This window comes from Notolepis coatsorum (assembly GCF_963971535.1).
Source record: "Notolepis coatsorum genome assembly, chromosome: 9".
In the NCBI taxonomy this organism is placed as follows: Eukaryota; Metazoa; Chordata; class Actinopteri; order Aulopiformes; family Paralepididae; genus Notolepis; species Notolepis coatsorum.
This window is the reverse complement of record NC_140173.1, coordinates 80,155,919-80,174,242: the sequence shown is the minus strand read 5'-3', so window position 1 is coordinate 80,174,242 and position 18,324 is coordinate 80,155,919. Positions and strand designations below refer to the sequence as shown.

At 47.4% G+C, this 18,324-nt stretch overlaps 1 protein-coding gene across 1 annotated transcript in view; it reads right to left on the bottom strand.

Moving 5' to 3' along the window:
* Positions 1-18,324, bottom strand: part of adgra1b (adhesion G protein-coupled receptor A1b) — a gene marked incomplete at its 3' end in the record, with an annotated part of 723,468 nt that overhangs the window by 50,596 nt on the left and 654,548 nt on the right. Inside the window, 7 exon segments of the mRNA XM_084321924.1 lie at positions 1,463-1,608; positions 6,605-6,728; positions 12,942-13,219; positions 13,472-13,646; positions 13,799-14,016; positions 14,431-14,925; positions 16,251-16,522. Coding sequence (XP_084178050.1) covers positions 1,463-1,608; positions 6,605-6,728; positions 12,942-13,219; positions 13,472-13,646; positions 13,799-14,016; positions 14,431-14,925; positions 16,251-16,522 — 1,708 coding nt within the window.

Sequence of the window (18,324 nt, the reverse complement as noted above, 5' to 3'; positions counted from 1 at the left end):
TCCCCACACTTTATATTTATTGATGAAGGATTGCACTACAACTCGTACACCTTACTGTAAATTGTACCTAAATTGTACCTCATCCCATTTCTGCTTTGCACTATATAGTACTGTACATTAGTACACTGCATAGTATTGTATATTATATGGTAACTCAGTTACGTCTATTCTGCATCGAACATTGTACATAATGTCTATACCGAACACTGTGACCTCATTTTCTTCTTCTAAATTACATGCTATACTATGTTATTTGATACTATCTTGTCTAGCACAGTCTCTGGAGCGTAACAGTAAGAAGCATTTTGTATGAAAGTATTCTGTACTTCTGTATGACAACTATTAAAGAAACTTGAAACTTGAAACTCCCTGCTACACTACGTCTCCCTGCTACACTACGTCTCCCTGCTACACTGCGTCTCCCTGCTACACTACGTCTCCCTGCTACACTACGTCTCCCTGCTACACTACGTCTCCCTGCTACACTGCGTCTCCCTGCTACGTCTCCCTGCTACACTACGTCTCCCTGCTACACTGCGTCTCCCTGCTACACTACGTCTCCCTGCTACACTGCGTCTCCCTGCTACACTACGTCTCCCTGCTACACTATGTCTCCCTGCTACACTGCGTCTCCCTGCTACACTACGTCTCCCTGCTACACTACGTCTCCCTGCTACACTACGTCTCCCTGCTACACTACGTCTCCCTGCTACACTACGTCTCCCTGCTACACTGCGTCTCCCTGCTACATTACGTCTCCCTGCTACGTCTCCATGCTACACTGCGTCTCCCTGCTACACTACGTCTCCCTGCTACACTACGTCTCCCTGCTACGTCTCCCTGCTACACTGCGTCTCCCTGCTACACTACGTCTCCCTGCTACGTCTCCCTGCTACACTACGTCTCCCTGCTACACTACGTCTCCCTGCTACACTACGTCTCACTGCTACACTACGTCTCCCTGCTACACTACGTCTCCCTGCTACACTGCGTCTCCCTGCTACACTACGTCTCCCTGCTACACTGTGTCTCCCTGCTACACTGTGTCTCCCTGCTACACACATGGTTTACTGAGTCCAAAAAAAAGTACAGAATAAGAAGCATAGAATTGTGCACTGAACCAGTCCATGACTTGAGAAATATAAACACAGCAAGCTGCAATAACGGTGACAGAAAGATCACACCCATTGGTTACACACACAAGTGCACGCACGCACACACACACGCACGTACACAAACACACACAGACGTCCACACACATACACGCACAACACAGCAAGCTGCAATAACGGTGACAGAAAGACCAAACTCATTGGTTAGTGGTTACACACATGAGTGCATGCACACACATGCACAAACACACACATGCACACACACACGCAAGATGCTCTCACATTTCTCAAATCTCCAAAAGGTTACCTCATGGTGGTTCACAGGGAGAGTTCAGGGAGGTGGCGCTTACCTCAGTAGGGGCTGCTTGGGGGGTGTAGGCGGGTCACCGTCCTGGGTCTGCAGGGGCTTCTTGGTCACCTGCTTGTAGATGTTCCTGGCGGTCACGCTGAGCCACAGCATGGTGGACAGAGAGGAGTAGTGGAGCACGATTCCAACCTGTGACGGGACAGGAGAAGTTCGCACCAGTCACTTTGTGGCGATGCTCTAACCTTGTGTTGTTGTACTTTTCGACCCGCGCTACATACAGCGTGACCACATCGCTCCAGTCTTGGCCTCGCTCCATTGGTCCCCAGTGGGTTTTAGAATTGATTTTAAGATTTAGTTTGTTAGTTTGTTTGTTTGGTTGACCCTGGGACTAGGCTGACGACCAGAGGCGACCGAGGCTTTTGTGCGGCTGCCCCTAGGCTCTGGAACAGCCGGCCCTAGCACATTAGATCTGCCCAGTCCCTAGAGAATTGTAAGTCCTCTCTGAAGACTCACTTCTGCTCCCTGGCTTTCAACTCAAGTAGAGCTGGGCACCCGGTTTTAAACATGTATCTCTGTACTGTATTTCTCGTATCATTGTATATTGTTGTACTGTGCTGTATACCATGGTATGTTGTGTGCCACATTGCAATCCCTGTGTTAGCCTTTTATTGACCTGTACTTGGACCTGGTCAGCTGTGGTTGTTTTAAATGTGCTCTATTATAAATAAACGTTGAGTTGAGCACACATCCCACATAGTGGCATCACCGACAGTTGATGGCATCAGGTCGGATGTGTGTGTTGGGGACGTATAGCGTGGCGACTGAAGGAAAAAGTGATCTTGCTCAGGCGCAGCTGCCTGCTTCTCTTTCACAAACAGAGTCAATGTCACCCCAAGGATGATCTCCGCAGACAAATAAATAACAGAACCACAATATGAATAGGGTTGGGTACTGAACTTTTTAAGGGTACCGACCGGATTACATCAGTACTACTGAGTACCGATTCACACTAGATCAATCGGTACCACGTTTCGGTACCTTTACATGTTTAGTATAAGAGTGTAATATACTAGACAAGAGGGAGCCTTTTCCACAAATATATATATATTACTGTCCCGTCTCTTGGGTCTTTGGAAAGACCAGGCGAGGTCATAGGAGTATGATACATTTTTGCTGAGGATGGCCAGATAATGTTGATATTTAAACATAATACATGATCATGCGATTTATTTTGTGTGGGGATTTACAACAATACATAACTAAATGTTCTAAATAAATAACAATATTGAAGTTGCGAAGTTTGGATGTATTTTTTTTTAACGTATTTTGTTTTATTTATAATATTCCTGAATTATGTTTGAATGGTGGGTCGATATGACGTTGTTTAATAAAGGCTTTGGTTTTGGCAGAGAGCTGGGGAGACAGGAGGAGAGCAGAGAGCAGAGAGTCAGAGAGAAGCAGAATGAGGTGAGAGAATTAGAATGCATTGTGCCTTTTTTCTCTCTCTCCTTCTCCCACCCAATCAAACGCTGTTCAGTGGGCAAACAGAAGGACGAAGAGACATCCAATCAAATAACACGTCTCCAGTCTGCGAGGCCAGCCGTGTCTAGGGGGACTAAAGCTTGTGTACCAGAGGCTGGGCGTTAATTGGAAGTGTCCTTGGGCCAGTTAGAGGGAGAGCTATGTGACTCACTGCTTCATGGCCTCATAGCTTTGGAGCTTTCATGAAAAGCTCCCGAATGGCTGAACAACCACACAAGCTAATCAGGGAGAGAGATGGAATCGAACGAGGCACTGCTGTTAATGGGTGAGCAAACAGTTAACCCATATTAGGTTAGAAGTCAATAGAGATTCAATTTAGAATCATCTGTTGATGGGTTCATTTAAATGACCTCACCTGGGATAACGGTGACAGAAAGATCACACCCATTGGTTACACACACAAGTGCACGCACACACGTACACAAACACACACGTCCACACACACATACACACACAATACAGCAAGCTGCAATAACGGGCATGTGTGTGCATGCACTCATGTGTGTAACCACTAACCAATTAGTTTGGTCAGGTTTGCTGCCTCGATTTATTACTAATTTACTATATATGTATTTATGTATTTATCATGTATTTATTATCTGCTACAATGCTATTGCTACCAACAGTTAGCAGTTTAGCAGCTTAGGTTAAAAATAGCACTGTTTAGCTCAATAAGGTATCCCATGTAGGGTTTTCTTTTAATTTACTGTATCATTGGTAAATTATTTGTGGTAAGGACTATGGGCGCTAAGTTCAATAGCTTCAGTGAGCCTCTTTCTATCAGCATGATTCATTACTCCTGCTCCTGGCTGCTATGTGATGTGGAAATTACCAGTCTACTGAAGGCTTGTTACATTTTTGAGAGGAGAACACAAACAGGAGCAGATGAAAGCAGTTCACTGGAGGACACTGTTTGTAATGGTATCTGTCACACCCAAAGAGTTATAATATACAGTACACCCCCCCAGCATTATAATGTCATCGCATCCGATTTCACCGTAACATATTAATGAGAAAATCTCCTTTAAGCTGGCTGTCTAACTGGTGCAGGAAGGCCAGGCGGATATGTGGGTCACCTTCTCAGCCCTGTTTTTTTTCTCCGAACAGAATTAACAGGTGACTTGCGTAATTAACAGAGGCGCTGATCATTCGAAAGTGAAGTGACAACTGGAATTTGCATTTCCTACTGCCGAGGCGGATGAAAGGGGAAGAAGTGGGTGCAGAGCAGTATGTGCTTTGAGGTCTTCAGGCACAAGAGAAAATAGAGTGTGATGGCTGCTGGCATCACTGCCACATCCTGGTACCTCTGAGTGCCGTGGGCGGGGGATTGGAAGCAGTCGTGAGTGACATTCGACATTGTGATAGCAAAGACATTGGGAAGTGGCGCAGTGATCGCGCCGCAGCAGTGGGTGGCGTGACTGGCAGAGAAGATGAAGACGAAGAAGAAAGAAGAGAGAGCATAAAGGAAGAGTGGAATAAAGAGGGTTAGGACACAGTTGGAAACGGTGGGGTGGATGTGTGGGAGGGGGGCGGGGGTTTGTGAAGACAGGGGCGGGGCACATGTGCTTGAAGTGCTGATGGGGCTGCGAGTGCCTGGCTTCAGAGCTCATTGAAGTTCCCCCTGCTGTCAGAGAGGGGTGGCGCGTACCCATGTCCCCCCTGGGAAAGAGAGAGGGGACGCATGTGTGTGAGGAATCAGCAGGCAATTTCTGTGGTTGTGTGCCTGTGTGTGTGTGTGTGTGTGTGCGCGTGCGTGCAAGGGAGTGAGCGTGAGTAAGTCCCCCCCCCCCCAAGCAGCCCTGTAATTATCCCAAATAGTGGCTGCTGGGGCCTGCGTCAATCCCGGCAGATTGGAACGGCACATTATCTGGGCTCCGGCCCAACTGGGCTCGGAGTTATCCTGTTAACAGTGATTGGGTAAAAGGGTGGAGCTAAGAGAAACATGGGAGAGAAAAAAACCAAAGCCCAAGGATACAATTAGATAAACCGTGAACGCTTAAATAAACTCTGGAAATGCTTAACGGGAACAATGTTTACTCAATTCACCTGCAGTGATGGCATTGGACAAGCCTTGTATTACATGAGTAGATGCCAATAAAGATCTACCAATTAGAGGCCGGTTCTTTGGAGAGCACTCCTCTGTCCCGCATGCTACAGATGCCTCTGAGCAGGAGGGGGGTGGAGAGCGGGAATGGGACTATGCTAATTGGCCGATATTAATGTGACGTTAAGCGGTGGGGGAGCAGGTGGGTCGATGGCGCCCGGCGTTTGGCAATGAAACGTCGGCCGGCATGTGTCAACGAGAGCTGTCGAGGCGGGTTTGATGGCCACAGTGGACGGTGGCTTCTTCAGAGGCTTCCCTGTTATCCCCCCCCCCCCCCCCCGCAGAGCAAGCACACAGGCAGAACTCCGCACAGGCTGCCGTGAATTACGATGCCCCGCCGCTGCGCCGTGGAACAAGGCGACACCCAAAGTGCTTGTGACAGGAGAAGATGCACACTATCCCACATGCACCGCTGCCCGCGCAAGGGGAAGAATAAAGCTTGCTGGTAGAAATAGGTGAGTGAGTGAAGGCCATTGAAACGGGGGGTGAAACGTGGGCCCCATGCTGAGGTGAGCGGGCAGCAACATCGGATGTTCTACGTTCAAGTCCAGCACTGGTGGTTCTGCTACTGTACCAATAACCTGACCATCTCAACAGCAAACTGGACCATCTGAGAACACACGCACACCACCTCACTTATCCGTCAACCCTAAAAGGATTGAGCCATTTCCTTTAATGAAGGCACAGCCCATTAGGCAATGCTATGCCCCAATTAACACCGCTACTCAACAGTTTCCTCCTGACCTCCCTGCAGTCTTCTACATATGGCTGGCTCCTCTCACGCTGACACGAGTACAAGCATTCCTGCTGCACAAAGGCCCTCGTAACAAAGTGCTAATCTAGCCAGCGGGGTGGGGGGTGTCTGTGACCCGCTATCCAATCCACACTGGCATCATCATGAACCCTCCACATCACTGTCCCCCGCCCTGCATCTTAGCTGGCGGAAGCCTGTATCTCACGCCACCATACAGTAGTTGCCGGGGCTGCACAGACCGAATCAAACATAGCCAGCCCCCCCGCCCCCCCTCCAGGGACCATGGAACAACACGCTAATTAAGACAACATGCCGCTCCTGAACAGGTCCTCCCGACGGGAGAGACGGCACATCGCTTTCATTCCGGGATAGGGGGGGCAGGCCACCGCCATTGCCATCCCCGTCACCCTCAGGCGTCACGGTACACACTACAGGCAGCCAGCGAGAGAGACAGTGAGGGAGAGTGAGCACTTTCATGGAGTGAGACCTTAAAGCACGGCCACAGCCTTATTGTCCCAACACTTTCAAGTGCCAGCAGCCAGGCCATGCATGCAGTCCAAAACATGAAGGATGGCTGATACAGAAAGAGAGAGCGAGCGGGCGTTGATAGAGAGAGAGAAAGAGAGAGATAAAAGGAGAGAGAGAGAGAGAGAGAGACATCCTGGCTCAGTTAGACCCACATTCTTCACTCTCTGCCCCTCCATCGGCATCACCTCAATAGACATTCATAATCAATTTTGTGACCATCCTCCTGAGAGGCAGAAATGAAAAGGGAGTGTACTCACGGCCTGACAGATGATGGGGTATTTGATTCGATTGATGCCACCGGCGAACACGGCAAAGGTCAGGGCAGTGTGGAAGCAGAAGTTCAGGAGCATGTGCCATCCCTTACGACTGATGCGGATGGTGCTGCCGGGAAAGAGGGAGACAGAGGGACAGAACATGAATACCGTACTTTTCGGACTATAAGCCGCGGCTTTTTCCCCCATTTTTCGACCCTGCGGCTTATATAACGGTGCGGCTTATATGTGACTCGACGTGACCAAACCCGAAAATGTAAAAATCTAAATATTGCTTTTTTGACTGCATTGAAATGTTATTTATCTGTTCCTTATTTGCTAAACTTAATACACTTGTAAATGAGTTAATTCTTGTTATTTGTCCGACAGTATTGTGTCCCAATGCTAATTACATATGGTAATTAAACATTAAAACACCTGCGGCTTATAGTCCAGTGCGGCTTATATATGTACACATCATTCAATTTAGCTGCTGCGGCTTATAGTCAGGTGCGGCTTATAGTGCGAAAAGTACGGTAGTTGGATATACCCGTCTCGGCGGTTATTACAGGTGATATTTAATTGGAAATCAAAATGGGATAAAGTGCTTTTTGAGGCTGATGCCCTTTTACCTGTCCCTTTTGGCCGATAACAATACTGATTGTTGTTAAGAATTTCTGCACAAAATTCTGTGACAAATCAGTAAAGCTTTTCGGACGTGCCTATCTTTCGATAATCGAGGGCCATCGTGGAGAGGGTGAGGGAGTTACAACACTCCCTGTGACAAATAAAGAACACGACCGCGGTCACGAAAAGCAGAAATTAACTGCACTGTATTTGTTCTTTCAACAAAAGTCCTTGTTAGTGTTACATTGTAGTGCACTTGGCACATGTATCAAGCAACACACTGCCAATGAAAAGGGTTACAAGCATTCTAATGCAGCAATAGGCTTTAAAAACACAACCAGCCCAATTCAGATATTCTTTTTTTGGAACAGAGGACTCTTGCGGAAATGGTTTCGATTTAGAAAAAAAAGAAACCTTGATGTTATGATGTTATGGTCGGAGATCATTGACATACTGTATGTTTTGCACATTTCTGTTGTTGCACATGAGAATAACATGGTCAGATGTGATATGGTGCAATTTGCTTACATAGCACTCTCACACACACACACACACACGCACGCACGCACGCAGCCGGTTTCGACACACCAATAGGAATCATTGGGCCGGGTCGATGCTGATATAAAGGTAGATTGGTTCCACTCGACCGGGTCAACTCAAACACTCACAATATGACACCATGCACTTTCATACCCGCTTCGTGAAATATGGCGTCAGCCAGAGTGTTATGCAGCCTTGGGCGTGCAGTACTTATGCCACATTGCTTCATTCACTCCATACAGCTGCTAGGAAGGCAATAGCCTATATAGGTCAAACCAGGCTAACACGCTATCGCACTATATGACTCGACAAGACGCGTGAAATCCTACGATTCATTACCTGAATCAACATTACCCCCCCTCGATACACTCACACTGTCACCATTTGGAGTTATGTAACCGTGTGCGCTGGAACGCGCAGCTCCCCAAAATGGAGGAGCGGAGGAGCCCCAGTGGCACGTGAGCCAACTGTAGATGAAGGAGTAGCAGCAGCACTGAGCTGTGAGGCGTGTCTAGGGCTGGGCCTCTGTGCTCTGGGCAAGGAGAGAGGAGAGCAGGGGAGAGCTGGGCAGAGGAGAGCAGAGGAGAGGAGAGCAGAGGAGAGTAGAGGAAGGGAGAGTAGATGAAGGGAGAGGGGAGGAGGGCAGAGGATAGGAGAGAATGGGAGAAGAGAGAAGAGGAGAGGAGAGGAAGGGAGAGTGGAGGAGGGGAGAGGAGAGGAGAAGAGAGGAGAGGAAGGGAGGAGGGGAGAAGAGAGGAGAGGAGGAGAGGAGGGGAGAAGAGAGAGGAGAGGAAGGGAAGGGAGGAGGGGAGAAGAGAGGACAGGAGAGGAAGGGAGGATGGGAGAAGAGAGGACAGGAGAGGAAGGGAGGAGGGGAGAAGAGAGGAGAGGAGCTGAGGCTGCTGTTGTTGTTGCCTCTGCTGCTTGTCCAGGTGCTGAGCTCTTTCCAAGCAGCCCAGGCCATAAATCAGGCAGGTTCCTTGCCTCCCTAGAAGGGTCTTTTTCATAGGCTCTGCTTTGGGCTTTTTCATTGGGTCAAGTACATTAACCTGGCTACCCTCCACTTCCCACATCTCCCACGGGGTATGAGGGGGGGGGGGGGTGTTGGGCGGGGGGATAAAATTGCCCTTATCTCTGCGTTTCCTCTCTCATGCTCTCTATCGAACCATTTTGAAGGGACAGTCAAGTCATGTACAGCATTATATGAGAGAGAGAGAGAGAGAGAGAGAGAGAGAGAGAGAGAGAGAGAGAGAGAGAGAGAGAGAGAGAGAGAGAGAGAGAGAGAGAGAGAGAGAGAGAGAGAGAGAGAGAGAGAGAGAGAGAGAGAGAGAGAGAGGGACATACAGTATGTGTGTGTGTATGTGCACGTGAGTGTGAGTTTGGCCATGTGTCACACTCTCAATTCAATCCACTAAGTACTGCATATATCCTTGAACAACCTCTCCTAGCATTCCAGCCATTTAACACGCGGTCCCAGCGCTATGACAACTTGGAGCCTGTCAGTCAAAGCCGGAGCTCTGCTGCTACTACTACTACTACTACTACTACTACTACTACTACTACTACTAGTACTACTACTACTACTACTACTACTACTAGTACTAGTACTAGTACTAGTACTAGTACTACTACTACTACTACTACTACTACTACTACTACTACTACTAGTACTAGTACTACTACTACTACTACTACTACTACTACTACTACTACTACTACTACTACTACTACTACTACTACTACTACTAGTACTACTAGTACTACTACTACTACTACTACTACTACTACTACTACTACTACTACTACTACTACTACTACTAGTACTACTACTACTACTACTCACCTCCTCAGCATCTCAAACAGTGATGTGTGAAATGATGGGGAGTGTGTGAGGGGAGGACAGGGGAGGTGGTGGTGGGGGGGTGTTACAGTGTGTTGCTTCTGCTGCTGTGGCTGGAGCACGTCTTGCTTGTTTGCTGTCTGACACAGGGGAAGGATGGCTGTGATTGTGTGACACTGACAGTGAGCTGCTGGAATCCAGGGATACGCTGCAAAATCATATCCATCTCGAGGAGCAATTTCTTCTTGCTTTCAGTGTTAAATCCTGGTTTTGAGGAGTGAGGAAAAAATACATCTGCCAATCAGGAGTGATAATTTCAACGCTATATGACTTGTGCTGAGAATATCCTTCTCAAAACTAATTAAAATACCTTGGAATAAGTCAGGTCACTCCTCTTATTCCATAATGTTGTCACTTATTTCAAACCCCCCATTTCTAGCAAAGCCTTGATATTAGGGATATACGACAGACAGTGTCACTGACTCTTAACCCATTCAGTGCCAACCACGAGTATAGTCGGGTTAACTCGCCATCGCTTGAGTGCCAATCACGAGTATAGTCAGGTTTTAATCGTTATTTCTTTTATTAGCGATATCCATTCATTTTTCAAGCGGAAAACTAATCTTTCCATTAACTCATTCAGCGCCGGAGGCCTAGAACATTTTAGTTCAACGCTCTAAGAGATAGGGATAAGTGGCGGTGTTTGCAGGGCTATATCTATATACTATATTATAGCTATGGATACTATGGCCCATTTGACATCAACTATCTATCGTTCAATATGTGAAAAATAATAAAAATGTTCATGCATACTTTCGCGTGTTATACCGTGGTGAATATAAGTATTAGTTTCAGATTGATCCTGGCTAATCCCAGAAAACAGCGCTATGGAGGAATACGTGAATTTCACTAAAAGCGTTGGCATTGCTCGCCTGGACACGCTACTATTTCCAAATCAAATGTATATAATAGGTATTATGTTTCATCATGAATGCATGAAAGGGGGGGGGGGGGTTCGTTTTTTATGCTTTGATCGTTGTGGAGTAACGTTACACATGGTTGTTGTGATCGATGTGAAATCATGGTTGGATCAAAGCAGGATTGATGTTATATAGTCCTTACCTTCACTAGGAGGTACCCCAAAAAGAATATTCCAATTGTCTGATCACGATTCCCAGTATTGGTGTCCATCGTGTTGCCAACATAATCCACCACAACACATGCATCGGGGGCATTTGACGCTTCTCAATGTGATCGGGCGAACTGCTCAACTCGCCTGACCCAGAAAACTGCCCCCGGAGGGATTTGAACGTAACACAGGGTAAGATAAAAGGTTTCAAAGGGTGCTCGATACTGCCACCCAGCAGGATGTGGCCGGTATTGCACTTTGGCAATCTCAGACTAATTTCCTATGGTAACCCCGAGGTCTGTGTGAGAGAAATTAATAGAAATATAGAATAAAAGAAATAACGATGAAAACCCCACTATAGTCGGGTCTGGCGCTGAATGGTTGGCGAGATAACCCAACTATCCTCGGGTCTGACGCTTATTGAGTTAAGAACTGACGATCAGGGAATTTAAATATTGTTGACATCGTTTTTTTGTGATATTTTAAAGAAAGGAAAGTCTAGTGCTGGTTGAGCATATGGATACTTTATGTTGATGACCTTTGTCTATAATGTGGCCACAAAAATAGAAAGGTTTAATTATTTAGTTTGTTTGCACTAAGTTAATACAAATGTAGCCTATATTTTTCAGTCAGTTCAGTCTTTGTGTGCCAAACATTATTTAAGGCAAACCGCTGTAAACTTTTTTTTTCCCAAATAAATGCGAAGCATGTTTAAATTTTTGGAGTGTTACATTTTTTTGGAATATTTTTTTTAAACGTATACCGAATCTAACTGAAAACGTGACCCCAAAACCATGATACGAACCGAACCGTGGATTTTGTGAACCGTTCCACCCCTACTTACTACTTATACTGTACATATACAATGTCTCAATATTCTGATACTCTACTACAAGCAATAATAATACGTTTTCAAGAGGATTCCCGTTACCTTCACTGTAACTGAGCCAACTTAAGACTTCCTTGGGCCAAAGCAGCACTCTTGTATCCAATAGCCCCTCCCACTAGGCTTTAAAAAGGATGTAAATAATAAACACATTAACACATCCACCGCCGGAAACGCTTTAAAACGGTATTGCCCGCCATGCTTTGACCGCCAGACCACGCTGTACAGCGATATTGAGATCAATATTAAATTTTTTCGCCATGGCATTCATAATTCATATATACACCTCCGGCGCTGCAGCTGGACCCTACGGCTCAATACAACGATGGCTCAATACCGCCGCCTGGTGGATGGTCGGGCGAGTTACACTGGTAAACAGGATATGTGCTGTGCGTCGATTAAATTCATACTTATATTCTAGAAGGTATTTTTGTATGAATCTATGAATGAAAAAGTATAACGTTCCTACATCCTGAACGATAGATAATCGATGTTGAATGGGCCATAGTAATGTCAATTTAGCAATACAATTTAAAAAGTTATAGCCCTGCAAAGAAGGTGAACATCTCCATAGGCTTAGAGTGGTGGCAGACTGGCTATATTGATGGATATAACCAGTGGCAGGGAATGTGTTAACAAACTCCTACACACAAAATATATATCCCCCACTATATCTCACATACTTTCCAACTGTTTTAATTCAAGATAACCAAGTAAATAGTACAAATACCAAACGATACAATAATGCCGCTCACGTGACCCTGAATTTGCACCAACCCCTCCCATTTAACATAGTGGAAAGGTGCGCCTCTGTTTTGCCAACACACGTCAGCCTAGGAAGGGCCGGGGAAGTGCAGGGGCGAATGCATCTAGAAAATGTGAGTGAATAAATGTATATATGATGATGAATGAACGTAGCACTCCCAAGGTGCGCACCCTTGGTTGTGCTATGACAACGGAAAGGGAATGAATGATTGTGAGAATTCTGACATTCTGACGTACTAAGAAAGTTGACAGGAGGGAAAGTTTGAAATGTTTGGAATGTTTGGTGTGTGCGTGCGTGTGCGTTGCTCCGCAGCATATGTGGCGTGTGTGCATTTCTCCGCAGCATATGTGGTGTGTGTCAATTTTTCCATGGTATGTGGGGTGTGTGTATGTATGTGCACTGCCCACAGTCAGTGACGGAGCCGCTCAGTCATATCATCCCTCTCCTCCTCAAGGTTGACTATGTGCGGCAACCTACAGTAGGTAATCTGCCACCACATTGGTCTTGCCTGATCGGTGTTGGATGTTGAACTTAAACGGCTGGAGTGAGAGGTACCATCGGGTAAGGCGGCTGTTGTGGTCCTTCATGGAGTTGATCCAGGTGAGAGCTCGGTGGTCCGTTTCCAGGTCAAATTCCCGTCCAAGCAGGTAGTATTGCAGACTCTCCAGCGCCAACTTAATGGCCAGACCCTCCTTTTCCACTGTGGAATACCTGGTCTCCTGTGGCTTTAGCTTGCGGATCAGGTATAGGATTGGATGTTCTTCCCCAGGGTCTCCTTGGGCTAAGACCGCTCCAAGGCCAACTTCGGATGCATCCACCATACCAGAAATCCTCTGGTGAAGTCCGGGCTCTTGAGGACAGGGGAACATAGGCAGGCTTTAAATGCTTTGAATGCCGTTTCACACTCCTCTGACCAGTTTACTGGATTCTTCTGGTCCTTACTAGTCAGTGCTGTAAGTGGGGTTGCCATGGTTGCAAACTGGGGCACAAAACGTCGGTACCAGCCAGCCAATCCTAGGAAGGGCCGTACTTCCTTCTTGGTCCGAGGTCGAGGGCAGTTTTGGATAGCTTCCTTGCGGACGTACCTCTCCCTGTCCTAGCTGGTAGCCCAGGTACAGTGTCTCCTGCCGTGCCCACTCACACTTGGCGAGGTTGAGTGTCAACTCCGCCTTTCGGTTCCTTCCCAGCACCAGTGACACATGTTGAACATGCTCCTCCCACGTCGCACTGAAGATGAGCATGTCATCCAGGTATGCTGCACTGCAGTGGTCACACCCCTGGGGCTCAGTCCAAAGGGCATCACAGTGAACTGGTACAAGCTAGCTGGTGTTGGGAATGCTGTGTATGACCAACACAACTTCTCCAACGGGACCTGCCAGTATCCTTTACAGAGATCCAGGGTTGTGATGTACCTGGCAGCTCCGATCTTCTCCAGCAAGTCGTCGATCCTTGGCATGGGGTAGGCATCAAACTCAGAGATGGCATTGAGCTTCCTGAAGTCAATGCACATCCTGAGTGAACCATCTTTTTTGAAGACAATGACTACTGGACTGCACCACTCTGAGTTGGAAGGCTCACTCACTCCGAGCTTCAACATCTCCTCTATCTCCAGTTGCAGCTTTTCCACCAGCTGTTGGCGGATTGGTCATCCATAATTTAGGCGAACCACATGCTCAATGAGGGTGCTTTTCCCTGGCCTGGTGCCAAAGAGGGATGGAGACTCCTGGAAGACCTGGAGGAGCTGTGCAGCTTTCTCTAGGACTAGATGTAGTTAAGGCTCTCAGTCATGTCTCAACTTCCTCTTCCTTGTCCACCTCCCTCACCAGCAGAGCTGTTCCTGGAGCCTGAATTGGACGTTCCTTCCATTGTTTCAGGAGGTTCACATGATAAGTCTGTTTTTGTCTCTTCTTTTCCGGGTGATGGACCTCATATGTGACTGGACCCAACTTGCGGGTGATGAGGTATGGCCCTTGCCATTTTGCCAAGAGCTTGCTGTTGGACGAAGGGAGGAGCAACAGGACTTTTTGGCCAGCCTATAGCTCACGTGCCTGGCCTGTTGGTCATACCAAGTCTTCTGACCTTTCTGGGTCTCATGCAGGTTGATCTCTGCCTCCTCCTGGTATTCGGCCAGACAATCCCTCATCTCCAGCATAAACTGCACCACCCCTCTGTCACTCGAATGGGTGGAAGAACCCTCCCAGCCCTTTCGGAGCAGATCCAACGGTCCCTGTACCTCCCAGCCAAACAACAGCTCAAATGGGGAGAAACCTGTTGAGGCCTGGGGAACTTCTCTGTAGGCGAATAGCAGAAATGGGAGCCAGTGATCCCAGTCCTTGCCAGTGTCATCCACAAACTTCTGCAACATCCTCTTCATCGTCTGGTTGAACCTTTCGACCAACCCATCAGTTTGCGGGTGGTAAGGGGTGGTCCTGATTGCTGAGATGCCCAGTTGTTTGTGGAAGAGGTGCATCAACCTAGAGGTGAAGTTGGTCCCCTGATCCGTCAAGATATCATCTGGTATCCCCACTCTGGAGAACAGCTGCACCAAATCACGCAGAACCACAGTAGCGGTGATGTGGCGCAGGGGAAACGCCTCTGGGAAACTGGGTGGCGTAGTCACTCACGACCAAGATGTACTGGTGTCCACCGCTGCTTTTCACCAGAGGGCCCACAATGTCCATGGCAATCGTGCGGAATGAATTAGAGATGACTGGAGAAAAGCTTGGTCAGATTTGCGGGTAGGGCATGTTTTCTGACATGTGGGGCATGTGGTGCAATATTTCTGGATGTATGTGTACATGGAAGGCCAATAGAAGCGTGCACTGACACGTAATTTTTTTTATGGTGGCCAAGATGGCCGGCCCATAGGAGGGTGTGTGCTAGGTGCATGACCAGTGCTCTACAGCTAGCAGGCACCACAAGACGTATGTGGTCATCGGTAACTTTATATAACACCTTATTGTCAACAATGAACATTTCCCTTCCCAGACAATACATTTTTGTCTCCTCTACCACTTGCATAAACAATGGTTTCAAAGTCACATCTTCCCTCTGTATCACAGAAATATTGTCAGGCACTTCCCACAATTAGTCTGACCTCAAACCCTTTGGTTCAGGTTCGGTGGACTTTAGCTACTTCTCAAAGTGGCGTTGGCGACACGATTATTTTGGCCCCTTAGTGCCACCTTCACACAGACTACTGTCAAAATCTGGGAGTTGTTGGACTCCAGATTTTGCCTGGGCTCAAGTGATCACAGGACACACAACCTCTCCCCTCTTCCCAGAGACAGTTTCAACTGGCAATTCTGTCTCCTGCAGTAAATCCACAAGTACCGGTAAATATCTCCCTAGTATGAGATCTATCGGCAAGTTGTCTTACCACACCAACAGTCAATAGGTAAGGTTGGTTCTCAAGGATAACAGTGCTTTGGGGTACATATGCTTATCCCCATGCACACACAACACATCTGCTTGGTGGCTATAGTCCACACTGCCTACTGGCACTATACTGTGTTTCACAAATGACATAAAGCTACCATTGTCCAACAGAGCAGTAACCTGGCGGCCATTAACAGTCACAGTCCTATAGTGCTGAACTTGCACTTCCTTATTCCCGGTAGTCTCCACCTCAGGCCGGGGTGCATACCAAGCGCCTGTGACTTTAGCTTTGCGTATGGGACACACAGAAGCTATGTGGTCTGGCTGCTGGCAATAGTAACACATAAAGTCAAAGTCCTTACCGGATGCTCGTTGATTTGGGGCAGAGCTGGGGTTACCTGGAGGCTCCTGGTTATATCCTCACTGTGCAGGCCTTGGATCGGGTGGTTGGAGTAACTGCCGGGGTGCTGCACTGGTGGAACGTACAGCTGGTCCTCCTCTCCGAGCGTTGAGGTACTGTAGAGCCAGCTTGACAGCTGCAAGTCCCTCCCCTGGTTCATGCTCCTTCACCCATGTCCTCACCTTGGAGGGAAGTAGCAGGAGTAACTGCTCCAAGATGATCGCCTCTCCAACCTCCTCCTTGCTGTGCTGCTCAGGCCGAATCCAGCGACGGTAGAGGCCCTTCAGGCGGTGGTAGGTCTCTGAGGGGTTCTCTCCCGGTGGTACAGTACTGGACCGGAACTTCTGCCGGTACGTCTCTGGAGAGATGTCGAACATAATCAGCAGTCTGGGCTCTTTCCTCGTCCATCGCAGTGTAGGCCTCCAATGCCTTCCCAGACAGCAGTGGCTTCATAGTTGTAACTGGGCGCTTACCTCTCCCAAAACACAAATTTGGCCAATGCGAGACAAGGTTTTCAGCACCATGGAGAATGCAGTGCACCATATAGGCCTTTTGGGGAAATTATATTTCTTGGACTGCATTAATAATATAATTGTTAGACTAGAAGTCTTTATTTGTCATGCAGTTTAACACACACACGCGAGATGGGCGACCCACAGGAACACACACACACATGCACTGAGTCGCCGATGAAATGTCTCTCTGCACTTTTCCCATCCCGTTGTCCTTCCCCCCATGGGCAGCCGGGAGCAGATAGGGCGTCAACGTGAGCCGCGCCCCGGGGACCAATCCAAGTGCTCCTGTCCGTCTTCGTCAAGGACGCCACTGCGTTAGTGATCTGTGCATGTTTTTCCATTGGGTTTATCTTATCGGGGGGAAACCCTTGTGAGCACGGGGAGAACATGCAAACTCCACACAGAAAGGCCTGGGAGATACCCCACCTGAGCATCATGGAGACCTGGTCCCCAAGCGGGAATCGAACCCTGGACCTTCTTGCTGTGAGGCGACAGTGTTAACCACTACACCACCGTGCCGCATTGCGTCAAGCCTTCTGACAAGGATGTTTATAAAACCCATGGCATGTCAGAGAGAAATTAGCTTTGACTTGAATCATGCTCCTCACAAATTCCACGCTGTATCAAATTCTCTGGTCTGCTCACACACCAGTCAGATCGCATCCTCGGCTGTAGCTCAGAGGCCAGTGAAACTGAAAGTGCCAAGCTGTACTCAAACTGAGGTGAACAACACGGCTCACATTAATTAGCCTCTTGGAGAGAGGAGGCATGGAGTCGGCCCACGCTGTTTGCACCCGCGTGTGGGTAAACAAAGGCAGAGAGAATGTCTCAGAAATGGCCAAAAAGTCGCGCATTTCAGAAATCGGTCAAAATTGATTAATGGCATTTTTGAGTGCTTTGAGATGTTGTATATGTCTCCTTATTTGCAAAACGTAATACGACTTGTAAATACGTTAATTGTTATTAGATTGTAAGTCTGTTTTTCCCCGTAATAATATGAAAGAACTACAATGTCGAGGGGAGGGGCTATTTCACTGACGGTGATCTCCATAAGTAAACACTGTGACTGAGCTCTGAGCAGAAAAGCTATCGACAACACAGCATTAGTGTTGGCAGCAGCTGTCAATCGTATTGGAGAATTCTGTGTTCACGGCGAAGAGGACAGATGAGAATTTTACTCTATTTAGAGTTAATTTAACACTTGCATAACCATACGCATAATCGAGTGTTAAGTTTTTACTATATTTAGAGTTCAATTAACTCTTACACAAGAGCAATAGTCAATTTAACACCAATTCTGAGTTGGGTCCAAATACACTCGGGAATAGTGTTAATTTGACACTGCAAGATTTACTGTGGGTAGTCTACACCCTCCCCAGACCGATAGTAGGGCAGAGCAACGACCAGGAGGGAATTGGCATAATGACTCAATTAGGGGATGGGAGAAATAATAAAAAAAAAAAAAAAAATAATGGGGGATGAATCATATTCCCACCAGTGATGAAGATAAGGACCAGAGGTACGGATGTGAAAAGCAGACGTGTTGCTATTGACCACAAGGACTTTATTTGAAATGCTTCGGCTAAACAGGAATCATCAGTAATACAGTAGAGCTGTCCCCACTGAAAGTGGCAGTTATTTCCAC